Genomic DNA, 16319 nt, shown 5'->3' with positions numbered 1-16319 from the left:
GTGGGCCCCTTATAGAGCATCAACACAGCCATGAGGATTTTGTGGAGGAGCCTGACAAACACCACCACATGATCTTTTACCACAGACACTCTACTAGGTGCCGAAAGGCATGACTCGCCTTTGCGGGTAAAGACCGGTTACGAGACTCTGACCCAATCACTCTCCTTCACTGACAAAACACCAGCATTTTCAGACCTAGTGCCATCCTTGGCTTGAACATCAGCTCTGACATCCACATCCAACAACTTCTCCTTATCAACTACCTTCCTAGACATCCACACCTTGTTTAACTTGGAACCCGCAACTCTACCCCTGAGTAAAGTGAAAGGAGCCACGCCGATGCTAACATGAGGAGTAGTTCTCACCACCCACAACAAATCAGTAACAGCTTGCCGCCAATGCAGACCAATAACTAAGGCCCGTTGCCGATGTTCCTTGATGACGCGGTTAAAGAGTTCAACTAAACCATTGCTGCGGGGATGCTAAAGGGAAGTACGAATATGCTTAACACCAATATCTTTGAGAAAGCTTTCCTTTTACTTGGAAACCAATTTAGTTCCATTATCCGACACTGATTCTTCTGGAAAACCCTCCCTTAGAAACACATCTTGAAGAAATGTGAAGACAGTGAAAGCATTCACATCATCTACATATCTGACCTCAGCCTATTTTGACATGTAATCAATAAGGACCAAATCATACTTGGGAGAACTCCCAATCTGCCCAAAGGGACCAGCAACATCAAAAGCCAGTTTGCACCAGGGTGGGTTTTTCACTGTCACAGGATCAACCGGGGAGTGATGAGTCACTTGAGACTTGTCACTCAAAACACAAATGAAGCAGTCACGAACATAATGTTCGACATCTCTGTCTAATCCAGGCCACCAAATATCCTCCCTAACTCTGCGTTTCATGGCACAAACTCCCTGATGACCTTCATGGGCTAAGTCGAAAATCCTCTTGTGCATGCACACAGGAACCACCAGTAAACCACCTCTCCTTAACACACCATCAACCACAGACAGCTCCTCACCGATCCCTTTGTAAGGAATCAACTCAGAGGGACAATCCTTGTTGAAGGGCCGCACACTCGATAAAGAATCAATGACCATATTAATTTCACTTGACAAAGCTGGCAAACATTCTTGCTCAGAAAGAGCACTTCACACAGTATTCTCCAAAAGACATACTGCACAAACCATTTCCAAGTTCTCAGGTGATTCTGCGCACACTACCCACCAAGGGTACCTGGATAAGCAATCAGCCACAACATTCTGACACCAGCCACATATTCCAGGTGATAATGGAATTCTTGCAGTCTGTACTGCCACTTAGCAATGCGCGGAGTAGCCCTACCACCACCTTTAGTAGTGAACAGGCCAATCAAAGGTTTGTAATTGGTCCTTAAAACAAATTCATTCCCCCACAAGAAATTCCTGAAATGTTGGACACCCCACCACAAGGCTAAAGCTTCCTTTTCAATGGTTGAATAAGTACCTTCTGCGCCCTTTAATGTTCCCAGGAGCAAAAGAACACCATCCACACCCACATTACTTGCATCAGTGGACACAAATCATTGGTCATTGATGATAAACAATTTAAGAGGGCGTGCATGGACAATTTCATGCTTTGTCGATTCAAAATTGTCACCACAATCATCATCCCACACAAACTTGACATTCTTTTTCAAGTGAACCTCCATAGATGCCGTTTTGCTGGAAAAGTTGCTCACAAATTTGGCGTAGTATTCTACTAGCCCCAAAAAGGAGCGAAGCTGGTCTTTAATCGTAGGTGTGGGTGTATTTTGAATCGCCTCCATTATTTTCAGTTTAGATTCTACATCCTTAATGGAAATATGGTGACCAAGATAATCCACACCCTCTTGAAGGAACTTGCATTTGTATTTCCTCAAAGTAAGGCCACTAGACCTGACAATATCTAAATCACGCCTAACTCGATCATCATGTTCCAATTCTGTCTTGCCATGAATCAGAATGTCATCTTGGAAAAACACGACTCCTGCAGTGTCTTTGAACAAATTGTTCATCAAACGCAGAAACACTGCAAAAGCCGAGGCAAGACCTAAAGACATTTGTTTGTAGTGATAGGCTCCCTCAGGAGTAACAAAAGGCGTGAGATGTCTTGACTCCTTACACAGTTCTATTTGATGATAAGCAAAAGAAATGTCCAAGGACGTGAAAAACTTGCCACCCTTCAAAGTAGCCAATATCTCATTGATGTTTGGTAGAAGTTGGCGATCAATCCAAATGTTAGAATTGAGGTCCCTCAAGTACACACACATCCTCAGAGACTTGTCAGACTTGCGTGCTAAAAAAATGGGGGCCAACCATTCAGAGCCTTCAATGGACTCAATTACCCCCATAACACACAATTGTTCCAGTTCGCATTTGAGTTCCTTCCGAAGACTCAATGGTACCTTGCGTACTTTGTGAACCATAGGTCTAGTACCATCTGCAATGCTGAAACCCCTTTAATTTCCCTACCTCTTCCTTAAACACTTCAGGGAAATCTTGAATCCATTTATTGTAAGGAACTTGAGCAACCACACACACACACTACACGTGGGGGTAAACTATAGAATTGTTTCACAGCTCTGCGGGATATCACCAGGTCAGAATGATTGTGGTGCATTTGCACCTTCCTTGACAACATATAGGGTACCCTTAGCCAAATCTTGACCAAAAGCAAGATCAGCCAAAAACTACCCCATCACTTCTGCTTTTTTCCACCATAAGTGAAAATTCTGATGTTGGATTGTTGCAACTGGATGCCATCCAACTCCCACAAATCCTTTGCATTAATCAGCATGAAAGGGGAACCTGAATTGACTATAAATTCTATATACTCCCCGTTGACATTCACTTTACACGCAGGAGATTTCCTCTTGTGGGCCCCTATCATGGAAGATATTTCCACCATGCCTTCAGAATGTGAGGGAGAAGAGGACAACATCAATAATTCATAACATTGTTCATCAGAATCAGACATATCTTGTGCAATTGTTTTCACCATCTGTGCAGGACTTTTTAAAGAAAGAACTGGCTTTACACATTCAAGCAAAATGACCCTTTTGCCACATTTAAAGCATGTTTGATTTAAGGCAAAACAGAGCTTAGCGTTCCCTAAATGTGATTTGCTTCCACAACGGAAACATGCACCCTCTACTTGTTCACTTTTAGCTTTAGATTGTGACAAAGGGTGCACCGGAATGGTAGGACTGCGAGGCTGGGTTTAGTATTCAATAATTTAACTCAGGGATACATAGCCTCACCAACGAAGATCGTACCCCTGCTTCAGGCCTCCCATCTCACACTCCAGGCTGTCCGCTCAGGTCTCTGCACCTCAGGCTCTACGCTCAGCTCACCGCTCACCCAGGAAAGGCCTCGCAAAACCAGGACTTCCAAACAACATGGAAACCGTTGTGTTGAGGAAATGCAGACACAGCACGGCTCCGATGCCTCGCAGAGGGGGGCGATGGAGCTACCGGACAATGAAGTGAAGTCACACGTGAGGTAGGTTTAACACTACATTTATTCATCCAATAGTTTCCAAACCCTGGCAGCAACTGCCGCTCCACATTCTTTCCCAGAACCCTCCCGAACCCACAAGCATTCATCCAGTGACATGCCAGAACCCAACAGTACCTTAGTACCATATACTAAGGACTTACAAGGGTACACCAGTAGCCAATTGTGGAGGTACAACAGTACTTACCACAGTCAAATTTAGGTAGAAAGCGCAGCGACTGGGGTCCTTATTGGCAGGATCCCAGCAGACTAAGTCAAAAACACACTGACACCCGGCAAAAAGTGGGGGTAACCATGCTAGAATAGAGATACGCTGTTTGCATTTCTCCCGAGGCGGAAGCCGGGAGGTTGTTGGTTAATTTAACTGTGTGTAGCCAGATTAAGTGAGCTATCACTAGGGTCTCCTCGCGGATTTATCGCGGCGATTCCCCCCCGTTTTGAAATCTTTTTAAAACCCTCCCCTGCACTCTGCTTTATCTCCAGCAGTTTTAATTTAATTACTTACTATTTCACTTGCTCTCCCCGCATTCCTAGCGGTTCTCAGCAGAGTTAAGGTGCTGAGCCCCTTGGTCCCAAGCTTCCTGTAGCGGCCATTTTGGCTTGGGAGACTTCCTTCTCTCCACTAGAGGGACAGTACTTAAGGATACGGTCATGCCTCCGCTCAGCGGACGCGACCAGCGGACGCACCATATCAGCGCCGGAGTCACGCCTGAGTCCAGCCCGTCTGCGCCCGTCAGCGACAAGGTGGCGCCTGGGGCCTGGAACGCTGCCCCCCCTCCCCGTCCTGCCATAATGGAACCCTTGTATACCTGTAGCACCTCACGAGCCCTCAAACCCTCTCGCCTTCCTTGCCATCACACCATCACTCCGGAAACGGTCCTAACGACTCCCAAGTGCTGCTGGAATAAGACAGCTAACCCCCAGCAGACCCCGAATACCGGTAAAAATCTGCCCTCCCCCTTAAGACCAGGTCCTCCTCCTATGTCCACCCACACCAGGTTCCTCATCAATACCCGCTCGCTTGTTAAAAACAATATTACTTTCAAGGAATTCACCTCTGAGAAGCAACCCCCGTGGGTCTTTATCACCGAAACCTGGGCCATGGACTCTTCCGAGCCAGACCTAGTAAACGCCATCCCTGAAGGCTATGCATTGGCCAGAATGGATAGAATAGGACGCATGGGAGGGGGCCTTGGGATACTCTACCATAGCTCGATAAAATGTCGTACCTTTTATCTGTCCTCCCCGCACGACCCCTTTCAGGCTATGCATTTTATCTTAAATCCTTCCCCTACGGTCTCCTTCTCAGGGATCCTGATCTATAGACCTCACTATTTTCGGCTCACCCATTTTCCCCCTCTCATCCCCGACCATCTTAGTGTGCTCTTGGACAGGCTTAAGTCTGGATCCTCGCTTGATCCCTTTCCTGTAAGAATCTTGAAAGAATGCAGGCAGGTACTTATGCCCCCTCTCGTGGAGGTCATGAATCTAGCTATGTCTGAAGGGGTTTATCCCTCGACGTGGAAAACGGCCATTGTCAAACTGTAGTGTAGTTCCTATAGTCCCAATAGGCTCTGCGCATTGGAATAATATATTCAGCAGTGTAGACATAGGACTGAGGTTAACTAGGTCTCTACTGACTATATTAGACTTAAGTTTTGCCAGCTAGCTCAGAGGTCACTAGAAACTTTCTCGAATAAGCGAGGAGGAGTAGTTTAACCTCCCTGGATAGACAAGAAGGGATTTAGCTTCTGACAACCATAAAACATGACAACTTTGCTCTCCCTGATTAAGAGTATATCTCTAGAGTCGTGTGAAAACAAAAGACAGCTATTTCACTCAGTCAAAGGTGCGTACTTAGTTTCACCAGATTGCAGAGAAAAGAGAGACGGGCGTTTTCAATAAAAGGTGTCATTTATTGAGCAGTCTCTTTCCTCATACAAGAGAAATGAATTGCTACAATTGCAATACTTAGAGTTAAGTAAAGTGCATACAGTAAAAGCAGGATTATGAAATAATACTGTAAAAGCATGGATATGGTTTCTCAGCCATATGATACTTTAAAATAGATAAAATATATACATACATATATACATTGACTAATCGTACTCAACTGGTGCTTCTAAATACGCCTACCCCGGTGTACCTGACCTAAGCCTAATACGCGGGAAGGAGTAAGTAAGTAGCAGTTTAAGTTAAGTTTGTTTTGCCAAGAATCTGACTCAAGAATTCTCTGTAAGGGTTTAGTCAGTTCAGTACCTGGGTAATAGAAAGCAGGAGGGCTGGTTTCTCTCTCTCAGGACTCGATATCCCAGTCACCCGCAAGGGTAGGCTGGAAACGCCGGAGCTGGATTTTCCCGGCAGGAGAAAAGACAGCGTCTTTCCCAGCGCGTCAAAAGGGAGGGGCAGCGTCCGTGGGCTCTCGCATCAGCTGGGCTCCAGGGAAAGTAGATAGCTGCTCCAGATTCACCACCACCGTGTCTTTGCTTAAGGCAACGTTGGTATATTTATACCTGAAAGGTGCCGGGTTTGACGTAAGGCTGGACATAAGACGTCAATAAATATGTCACTAAGAACTGGTCGTTCTTACAGTGCTTTACCGGAGTTCTCGGACGAAATCAAAACAAAGGCAATGGGGATTACCCAGGTTGCTGGAGGCTTGGTTTTGTTTAGAGAACTCGGTGTGCTTTCTAGGGGGCTGGAGGAGTAGGCTTGCTTAATGTGACAGCATGTGCTACGACTGAATTATGAATAGGGTTTTTATGCCGTTGTATGGATATTATTGATATACAACCGGACATGGGCACAAAATAGAAATATCGATTCAGGTTCCTAGATAAACACACTACAAAACCCCTTCTGAAAAAGCCCACATTGGACCCATTTCTCTTCTCCCTGCCCCCACTAAACTCCTGGAGGCACACCGTAACCACCATTTGAGTGCCTTCCTCGACAGTTCCAGTTCTTTGGACCCCTCTCAGCACGGCTTCCGAAGGGCACACAGCACCGAGTCGGCACTCCCTGTTGTTGTCGACAGCATTCGGGCCAAGGTTGATAGTGGCCAAACGACTTTACTGGTGCTGCTTGACTTAACGGTGGCTTTTGATACCCTCTCCCCTTCTATTCTTGCTAGTCGCCTTAGCAGGATGGGTGTAGATGGCCCCGCACTCAGCCTTCTCACATCCTTCCTTGACCAACGGCAGCAAAGGGTAAAGCTTGGCGACTTCATCTCACCAATCAAGCCTGTGAAGTGTGGGGTCCCCCAGGGCTCCTCTTTGAGCCCTACTCTTTTCAACATTTATGTGGCCCCACTCGCCAGGCTTGTAAGGACCTTTGGCCTAGAAGTTCTTTCCTATGCCGACGACACGCAGATCATGGTCTCCATAACACAATCTGTGGATATTACAGCTCTTAACTTTAAAAACTGTATGGAGGCGGTCGCTGACTGGATGGTTAAGAACTTCCTTAAATTGAATGGGGAAAAAAACGAGGTCCTCATCTTCGGTGCCAAACATGAGACCTGGTCTATGGACTGGTGGCCCCCTGCCCTTGGCATCTGTCCCACGCCCTCTTCCTCCGCCCGTAATTTGGGGGTTATCCTGGACACCACTCTTTCCCTCGAGAAACAGGTCAGCAGGACAGTCTCCACCTGCTGTGGTGCTCTGAGGATTTTAAGAAAAATCACTCACTACCTCTCTTGAAGCCCGCAAACAAGTCGCAGTGGCCCTTATAGCCTCCAGGCTGGACTACTGCAATGCACTTCACCTAGGCATTAACATCGGCTTGGCCCATCGCCTACAAATTGTGCAAAATGCAGCGGCCCGGTTTGTCATGGATGCCCCGAAACACTCTTCTGTTTCGGCCATCAGGAAGAACCTGCACTGGCTCCCCATGCAGGCTAGGATAAACTTCAAGGCCCTCTGCGTTACGGACTGTGCCTTGAATGGCACTGGGCCCGAAGACATTCGGTCACTTGTGTCCCCCTATGTCCCGGGCAGAGCACTTCGCTCCTCCAATAAAAATCTGCTCGTTGTTCCTCGAGTCTCCAAGGCCAGATGGGGCGGAAGGGCCTTCCGAGCTCTCGCCCCCAGACTCTGGAACACCCTCCCTGATGACCTTAAGGGACTCGCCTCCCATACCCTTTTTCACAAAGCACTTAAGACCTGGCTCTTTTAGGAAGCTTATCAATAACCCGCTCCCACTCCTCCTCTGACCAAACAGTTTTACCATCCTAAGCGCCTTGATGCCTTCGGGTTTAGTTACGCTCTACAAATTTATTTTCATTCATTCATTCATTCTAGAAGAATCCTACCTTCCTGCACCCACCCTCCATTTTGCTACTTCTACCAGGATCTTCTGTCTCTCATGTGCTTCTTCTCCTTTAGTGCTCCTTGTTTCTCTCCCCTCATCTGCTTCTTTGCCCTCCTCCCCAACCCAGGAAAAACATTTGTTTTATTTACTGATCCAAGTGGCATCCACCATCTTGGATAGTAAAATTAAAAAAACAAAAAAAAGAAAATGGTGACCACTTCATTCCGCTGGCACACATATGCCATCACACCATCTCATCTTTCTGTTTTTTCCAATGCTGTACATCGCCTAAAAGTACTTTTTTTCCCACTGCCGTAAAACATCAGGAAAAAGCACGGGAAAAGCCAATAGTCAACAAGGTGAGACCCATTGGATTTCCCAGTGCCTGTTTTCTTAGAAGGCATGCACCTGTTGTTTCCAGTTCATAATAAATATCGGAAAAATGTGAGTGCCAAACAGTAATGAAAAGATTGCATTTTATAGGAACAGGCAACAGCGATTACTAGAACCATAATGTGTGGCATATCAAGCACTATATAAAGGTTACAATAAAATAATATATTGTCTTATTTGTGCAGGTCATGAGTACCATTTGTATATGTGTGAGGAAAGTGGTGCATTATATGGTGTGGTTCTGAGACCTTACCGACTGATACACTCACAATACCGTCTTGGGTCGAATCAAGCTAGTTTGTAAAACCTGTTTCTCAACCCTGGCCAGCTGTGGCCTCGTGCTGTCATGCTCAGACTAAGGAACGAGTGTAAAGCATTTAGATTTCGAAATACCAAAACAACAAAATAAGAAAATCATACAACACAAAAGAAATCAGGTGGCAACTTATAACAATAGATAGTATTTTTATGAATTTTTAGACACCAAAATGAAAACAATCCGTCAAAGGGTTCTGGAGATATAGATTTTTAAGTAAAATGAAAATCACTGTAAAAATCCAACAAGCACTGGTAACTGTAAACTTTGGAAACTTTGCAAAACTATTGTGAAGTTATGTTTGGCTATTCCAAACCATTTTGGCGAGTAACTCCGGCAGGGAGTAAATCAAGGCAGCCAGTAAGGAGGTATTGGACAGTTACCTTCTCACCAAAGCAGTCTCAAGTACATTTCAAGCTCTATTGTCGGGCTGTTGTAGACTTCATTGGAGTGGCCCTACTGCAAGGGATACAGGATGCTGAAGAGGCTGTAGGGTGCTAAGTGGGTCTTCCTGGGATCCCCCTCGGTCTATGGTCCATGTGGGGTGACTTTGGCCATAGGGGTTGAAGTCCCTCAATGTCCTTTTTGGTCCAGAACTACTGGCCTCAGGTCACAGCAAAACCAGTGGTTCCCTTTGGTGAAAGCTAGAGTTCGCCTTGGGTGACCAAACTGCACTCCAACAAGTCTTTCAGATTCAGCAGATTCGGGTGCAATTTTTGAGCATTGAGTTCCAACCTACCTGGCTGCATGTTAGTTGTCAGTGGCAATAACGCGATTTTGGCTACTGACTTGCCAGAACGGGCCTTATTCGGCTTTTGTGGCCCTGGTCCTGTCGCAGGAAGTCAGTCCAGTGACTCTTGGAGTTCACCTCTTTTGTCTATGGCTCGGGAACGACTTCCTCGAGCCCGGCAACACAGATCCAGTCCACTCTTTGCTAGCCCAAGGGTCAGCAGGTGCAGCCCAGCGGTTGGTCCAGTCTCTATTGCCAGGTCTAGGAAACAGCAGGGCAGTCCTTCTTTGGTCCTCTCTCCAGCCTCCAATGCGACCACAACTCTGGCCCTCAATATCTCAACGACAGAATCTCCTTCCACGTATCCATGAGGAACAAAAGATCCGCCGTCCTCGGTGAACCCCCGGGCATCCACAGAGCAAGAACGGGTGGAAGAACCTTCTCCTACATTACGACCAAGACCTGGAACAAGCCACTGATCAACATCATGCGCGCCCCCACCGTGCACATCTTACGGAAGACCTTCAAGACCTGGCTCTTTGGTTGACTGGAGCACCCCCTCCCACTCCCTGCACCATAAGACCCTCAAGGGTGAGTAGCGTGCTTATAATCTCCCTGATTGATTGATTGAGTCCAGATGTGATCCGAGGTCTCGGTGCCAGGTGTGCCCTCAGAGAATGGAGTGCTTACTAGCCAATAGGATACCAGTTCCCTCACCATCTGATGATGATTTCCTACAATGCGTGGCAATCAGCTATTCCAGAGTGCACTATTGTACGCACTCCAAGGGTAGCGGAACCCTTCTCTCGTCGTGTGGAGCTTGGTAGCCCCTCCAGAGATGTGACTACCTGAGGGCTACATGCCCACGGAAAAAACATTTGACAATCGTTCTCTCCTTTCTGTCCCCTTCTCCATGGTAAACAGCTGTGGTGTGTGCCGGAAAAGTTGGATATGAATCTATCCACCCTAACACGGGCAGTGGGGAAAGTATACAGTAGTTTTGTCCAGGAGAGGAATCTGCTACAAATGCTCATACCGGCCATAGTCTAGAGAATATTCAAACTCAATGAACTGACAGCTTTCTTGCTGTCAACCGCCAGGACGGTGGCCTTGGAGTAGTCCCTAAGTGGGGAGTGATGTGCATGAACAAGTTGTTTAATATTAGTGATGGTACTACGATTCGGGATAAACCCAGACTGGCCGGGGTGCATCAGGATCGAGAGTCAAGGCAGCAATGGAGTGACTTGGATCTTACTAAATATTTTGTAATCCACATTTATTATCCTTAGTGGCTTGTTGGAGGAGAGTTGATCCACCTCCTTGCCCTGTTTAAGGAGAGGGACAAACAGAGCTTCTCACATAGTGGGTGGGGAGGCATCACTCCCCTTCGCAAAGTTATAAATATAAATATTGGTTAATGGAGGAGCCAAAGTATCCAGAAAGGTTGAAAAAAACTCAATAGGAAGTTCATCCTTTCCCTGTACCTTTTCCCTGGTCAGGGACTTAATAGCCTCTCCCACTTCCTGAACCTGTACGAAACAAGACATTTATGGCAAAGAAATTCATGGCTGCAAGGTGTCCCATTGTTAAGTGTGATACCTTCAGCTAATCATGACTTTATACCCAAATGCAATTTACTGCTGGGATTTGCGAGCATACAATTACAAAGTTTTTTTTAAAAAAAAACTCTTTTTACTGATCGCACATATAATTACAATGTTAAAAGCAAACTTTCAAGTCTCAGAATAGAATGTAATGCCTAGTAAAAGTTAGATATTTCTATGGCAGCTACAAATGTAAACACAACAGCGGCACCACCCTAATGTAGTTAGGCAACGAGTGCAGAAAAGCATTGGTGAGCCAGCTTACATCATCAAGTTTCAGTTGCCATAGAATGCAGGGCTGCAAATTAATCTATTATAATAAAAATGTTAACCAGTTGACGAGGTGTTATGCTGCTGGCAGGGTTGTCCACCCCTAAAATGTCATAATATTAAGTAAGGAGTAAGTGAGTGACTCCCACCTGAGGTATAGAATTTTCAAAAAGATTTGAATATAGCAGTCCTAACAGAGTGTGAGAGATAATGAGATGTGAGAGAGGGTAATGAGGCGTGAGGGTGAGTGAGAGTGTAATACAAACTTTCTATGCTTAAAACAGTCTAACGTAAGTCCACTGGACACACTGTCAATGGTAAGTCACTATCTAGTATGCATTAGTCGTCTTTATATTAAATAAGCTCTTTATAACATGTTTTATAAACACTGGAAAAAACGAATACTTTGTCTATTCTGTGATAGACAAAGCTGAATAAACACTGACTAAGCACTGATATAAAAAGGTTTGGAACCCAATAAGGAAACACCACTGCAATCCACAAAACATAAACACTGACAACAGGACGGCCTAATTATAACATTTACATGTTTTTACTCTGAGTGTGAGTTCTCAGGTGAAGGGATTGTGTAAACTTACGTTTGAAAGCCTTGTCACATTCAGAACATGTATATGATTTCTCCCCCGTATGACACTTCTGGTGATCAGACAGTGTTCCATTTGTTGCGAAAGCCATGTCACATTCAGAGCATTTATAGTGTTTCTCCCCAGTGTGAGTTCTCTGATGCGCTGACAGCTCTCTTTTTGATCTGAAAGCCTTATCACATTCAGAACATGAATATGGTTTCTCGTCACTGTGAGTTCTCTGATGTATGGCGAGTGTACTTTTCTGTCTGAAAGTCTTGTCACATTCAGAACACTTAAAAGGCCTTTCCCCAGTATGTGTTTTGTGATGTGATGCCCGATGACCCCTAACTTTAAAAGCCATATCCCATTCAGAACATTTATATGGTTTCTCCCCTGTGTGAATTCTCTGATGTAATGATAGCTCTCCTCTCATCCTAAAAGTTTTATCACATTCTGAACATTTATATGGTCTCTTCCCAATATGAGCTCCCTGGTGTTGCCTTAGTGAAAGCTTACCTTTGAAAGTCTTTTCCAATTCAGAACATTTATAAGATGTATTCATAGTATAAGTTATCGGATACTGGGAAGGGTAACCATTTTTATTAAAATCCTTGTCACATTTAGAATATTTATATGGTTACTCCCCAGTGTGGCACCTTTGGTGATCAGTTAGTGTACCTTTTTGTGCGAAAGCCTTGTGACATTCAGAACACTCATAAGGCTTCTCTCCAGTGTGAGTTCTTTGATGTGTGGCTAGTGCACCTTTCTGTCTGAAAGCCTTGTCACATTCAGAACATTTATATGGTTTCTCCCCAGAGTGAATTTTTTGATGTATTGATAAAGAGCATTTTCTTGTGAAAGCCTTATCACATTCAGAACACTTAAAAGGCCTTTCCCCAGTATGTGTTTTGTGATGTGATGCCTGATGACTCTTAACTTTAAAAGCCATATCGCAATCAGAACATTTATATGGTTTCTCCCCCGTGTGAATTCTCTGATGCACTGATAGCTCTCTTCTTATCTTATAAGCTTTGTCACATTCAGAACATTTATATGGTTTCTTGCCAGTGTGAATTATTTGATGTAAGAATAGTGTACGTTTGTGTGTGAACGCCTTGTCACATTCAGAACACTTATATGGTTTCTCCCCAGTGTGAATTCTTTGATGTATTAATAAAGAGCATTTTCTTGTGAAAGCCTTATCACATTCAGAACACTTAAAAGGCCTTTCCCCAGTATGTGTTTTGTGATGTGATGCCTGATGACTCTTAACTTTAAAAGCCATATCGCATTCAGAACATTTATATGGTTTCTCCCCCGTGTGAATTCTCTGATGCACTGATAGCTCTCTTCTTATCTTATAAGCTTTATCACATTCAGAACATTTATATGGTTTCTCTCCCGTGTGAATTCTCTGATGCACGGATAGCTCTCTTCTTATCCTATAAGCTTTATCACATTCAGAACATTTATATGGTTTCTCCCCCGTGTGAATTCTCTGATGCACTGATAGCTCTCCTCTCGTCCTAAATGCTTTATCACATTCAGAACATTTATATGGTTTCTTGCCAGTGTGAATTATTTGATGTAAGAATAGTGTACGTTTTTGTGTGAACGCCTTGTCACATTCAAAACATGTATAGGGTTTCTTCCTCATGTGAGGTCCCTGGTGTAAATATAGATTTCTCTTTCCAATGAAAGCCTTATCATATTCACAACATTCATGAGGTTTCTCACTGCTGTGATTTATTTCATCTTGCAATACCCCTTGTGGTGATTGTATAACCTTTTCACATTCATAAATTCCATATGGTTTCGCCCAAGTACGAGTTTTTTGATATACTGGGAGTGCCATCTTTCTCATGAAAGGCTTCTGACATTCAGGACAATTATGGGGGTTGCTCCCAGTAGGAGTTCTCCGATGAATGGATACTGTCCACTTTCTTATGAAAGTCTTGTCACATTCAGAACATTCATAGGGGTTCTTCCCAGTAAACTCTTTGTGATGCACAGTTAGAGAATTCTTTTGAATGAAAGCCTGGACACTTTTAGAACCTTTGCGTGGTTTCTACCCAGTGTGAGTTCTCAGATGCTGGATTATTCATACAACTGTGTGCATAGTTACATTCAGAATATTCATATGTTTTCCTTCTGGTGTGTCTTATCTGATATTCCAATAGCTCAGATGATATCTCGAAAACGTTGCCACATTCAGGACACCCATATGGTCTCTCTCAGTGCGAATTCTGATGCATAGATGGTGCAAGCTTTTGACTGAAAGCCGGGTCACATACAGAATATCCATATGGTTTTTCACCAGAGTCCTGTGATATTTTATCAACTGCTCCTTTCATTCAGAATATTGATAAAGATCTCCATTGTTGAGTGTTATGTTTTAATGATTATCCTTCCCTCATCCGTATGTTCATATGGACTTTGCTTGAGATTGTGGCTCACCTGGATTCTCTTGCCAGGTCGGGTACATTGTGTATAGATGTATTATGTTTTGAATGTTCAGCAACGGTGCAACCACCCTAACCAATCCACCATCATAGCTAGGGGTGGACACCTTTTTACATTGATCTAGAATGTCAACATCCTCACCTTACGGGAATCAGACAAATATCTTTCATACGATCTGCAGTTATGAAAGGAGTCTCTTTCCTGCAAGTTTTCTGGTGTCTAATTAGAGTTATTCATTCATATTGCCTCTTCAAGGATTGGCCTCAAGTTGATTTCATATTGCACAGTTAGTCGGTGATCTTTATTTCGAAGATGTCACATGCAGAACATGTGCTCTCTACCGAGCACAAGATCGGACTTGTTCGAGTTCGTTACAGTGGTAAAGGGCATCAGGTACGTGCGCTGCTTCGGAAACAACTGTGTGCATTAAAATATCTTCTCACATCAAAAACATTTGCAGAATTCCTTCAGTAAGTTAACTTCCCTCCACTCTGCATAAAATTTTTCTAATGTTCGTGCTTCCAAGTCAGGTTCGATTGGTCGTTGCTTGAGAACATTTTAATGGAACTTTAACTGTCATGGCATTTGTGTTTCCAACACACTGTGATTCCCACTCTTCAGATTCCTTTCATAATGTTTTTCTTTTACCTTCCAGAGTAAAAAACAGAAAAAAGGATTTAGGACAATAAAGCAATAAACAACTTCAATATGGTAAAACTAGTCATCACGGTAAGAATTAACATAGAAAACAGCATACTTGTATTACCTTGACTAAACCAACAGCATGGAAAACAGAAATCTAGACATCACTGGCCAATGACTACGCTACACATTTAGACTGAAACAAAAATACAAGAGAATCAGCCCCAGAGTTACAAAGATTTTAATTGGGGTTGCATCATTTTTTTTGGAGCACACGCAATGCAAAATCTATTTTGAGATTAACAAGGTCATGCAAAGCCTAATTTATTTGACTGCATGGCTTTCTTAAAAAAAAAAAAATGTAACTTTGAGGTACTTTACATTGAGGAGGCGTTACCTGGATGGCGCATGGGCATTCCCAATCATCCATCCACTCTTTTGACGCAAACCCATTTCTATTAATACAGATGAACATAGGTTTGAGCCAAAATGGTGCCCCTACCCAAGGCTGGCAGAAAGAGGAGAATTCTTTTTTTTTTTCTGGTCTGTACTTCCACTTTGCATGAGTACTGCATTCTGCAGCACACATTGTCATGCGCCTAGTTAGGCCCAGTAGGAAATAATACCATTCCTGTATACACACAAATCTTTTTCTTAAAGTTGCCTTCTCTTTGCCACATTTACGTTTGACACACATTTTGCATTTTTGACGCTTGAATTTATATTCGCAGAAATGTGATGTATTCCTATAGGTTCTGTATCGATCCCCCTATTCCTGACCCTGTTCTGGTTAATAATTAACTAGCAGCCATCCCACGGTGCAAAAACCGTTATCTGATTAAGCCACACCACGGCACAGGAACGCGTTATCTGATTAGGTCATAACGCTTGCCATCTAATTAGGCAAGCACTATTCCTTCAGCCCCTGATAAGGCATACGGAGTTCTCAAAACAAATCAAACCTATGACAACCTGGGAAAATCCCTGCGGCCATTGTTTTGATTTCACCGAGAACTTCAGTAAAGAATGTGCTAACGACCAGTTCGTATGACATCCTTATTGACGTATCTATGTCCATCCTTACGTCAATCTCGGCACCTTACAGGTATAAATATTACCGACATTGCCTTAAGCAAACACACGCGGTGGTGACGAGATCGGAGCAGCGAGACTTGCCGAAGAGGCCAGCACAAAGCGGACCCCGCTGGCGCTGCCCCGCCTTCCTGACGCGCTGAGAACGAGACGCTGCTTTCTCCTGCCGAGAAATCCAGCTCCGGCGCTTCCAAGCAGCCCTTGCAGGCAGCCTGGAATATCGAGACCAAAGACGAGAGATACCAGCCCTCAACCATTCTAGATCTCAGGTACAGAACTGAATAACCCCTTACAGAGAATTCTTGAGTCAGTCACTTGGCAAAACCCACTTAACTTAAACTGCTACTTATCTACTCCCGCCCA

General features: G+C 44.2%; 2 protein-coding genes across 2 annotated transcripts in view; both read right to left on the bottom strand.

Annotated features, from left to right (window-relative positions):
• The window catches only part of LOC144821960 (uncharacterized), a 98492-nt gene extending 97380 nt beyond the window's left edge, over positions 1-1112 (bottom strand). Inside the window, exon 1 of the mRNA XM_078679097.1 lies at positions 1010-1112. Within this exon, the coding sequence (XP_078535223.1) occupies positions 1010-1112 (103 nt within the window). The remainder of the gene's footprint in view (positions 1-1009) is intronic.
• The window catches only part of LOC144821611 (uncharacterized), a 150518-nt gene that overhangs the window by 103906 nt on the left and 30293 nt on the right, over positions 1-16319 (bottom strand). Inside the window, 2 exon segments of the mRNA XM_078678845.1 lie at positions 11782-12275; positions 12354-14870. Coding sequence (XP_078534971.1) covers positions 11782-12275; positions 12354-13623 — 1764 coding nt within the window. The 5' untranslated portion in view covers positions 13624-14870.

The sequence above is a fragment of the Lissotriton helveticus genome, chromosome 2_2 (genome assembly GCF_964261635.1).
Source record: "Lissotriton helveticus chromosome 2_2, aLisHel1.1, whole genome shotgun sequence".
NCBI classification, from domain to species: domain Eukaryota; kingdom Metazoa; phylum Chordata; class Amphibia; order Caudata; family Salamandridae; genus Lissotriton; species Lissotriton helveticus.
Note: the sequence above shows the minus strand (reverse complement) of the source record. Positions and strands in the feature narration are given on the sequence as shown.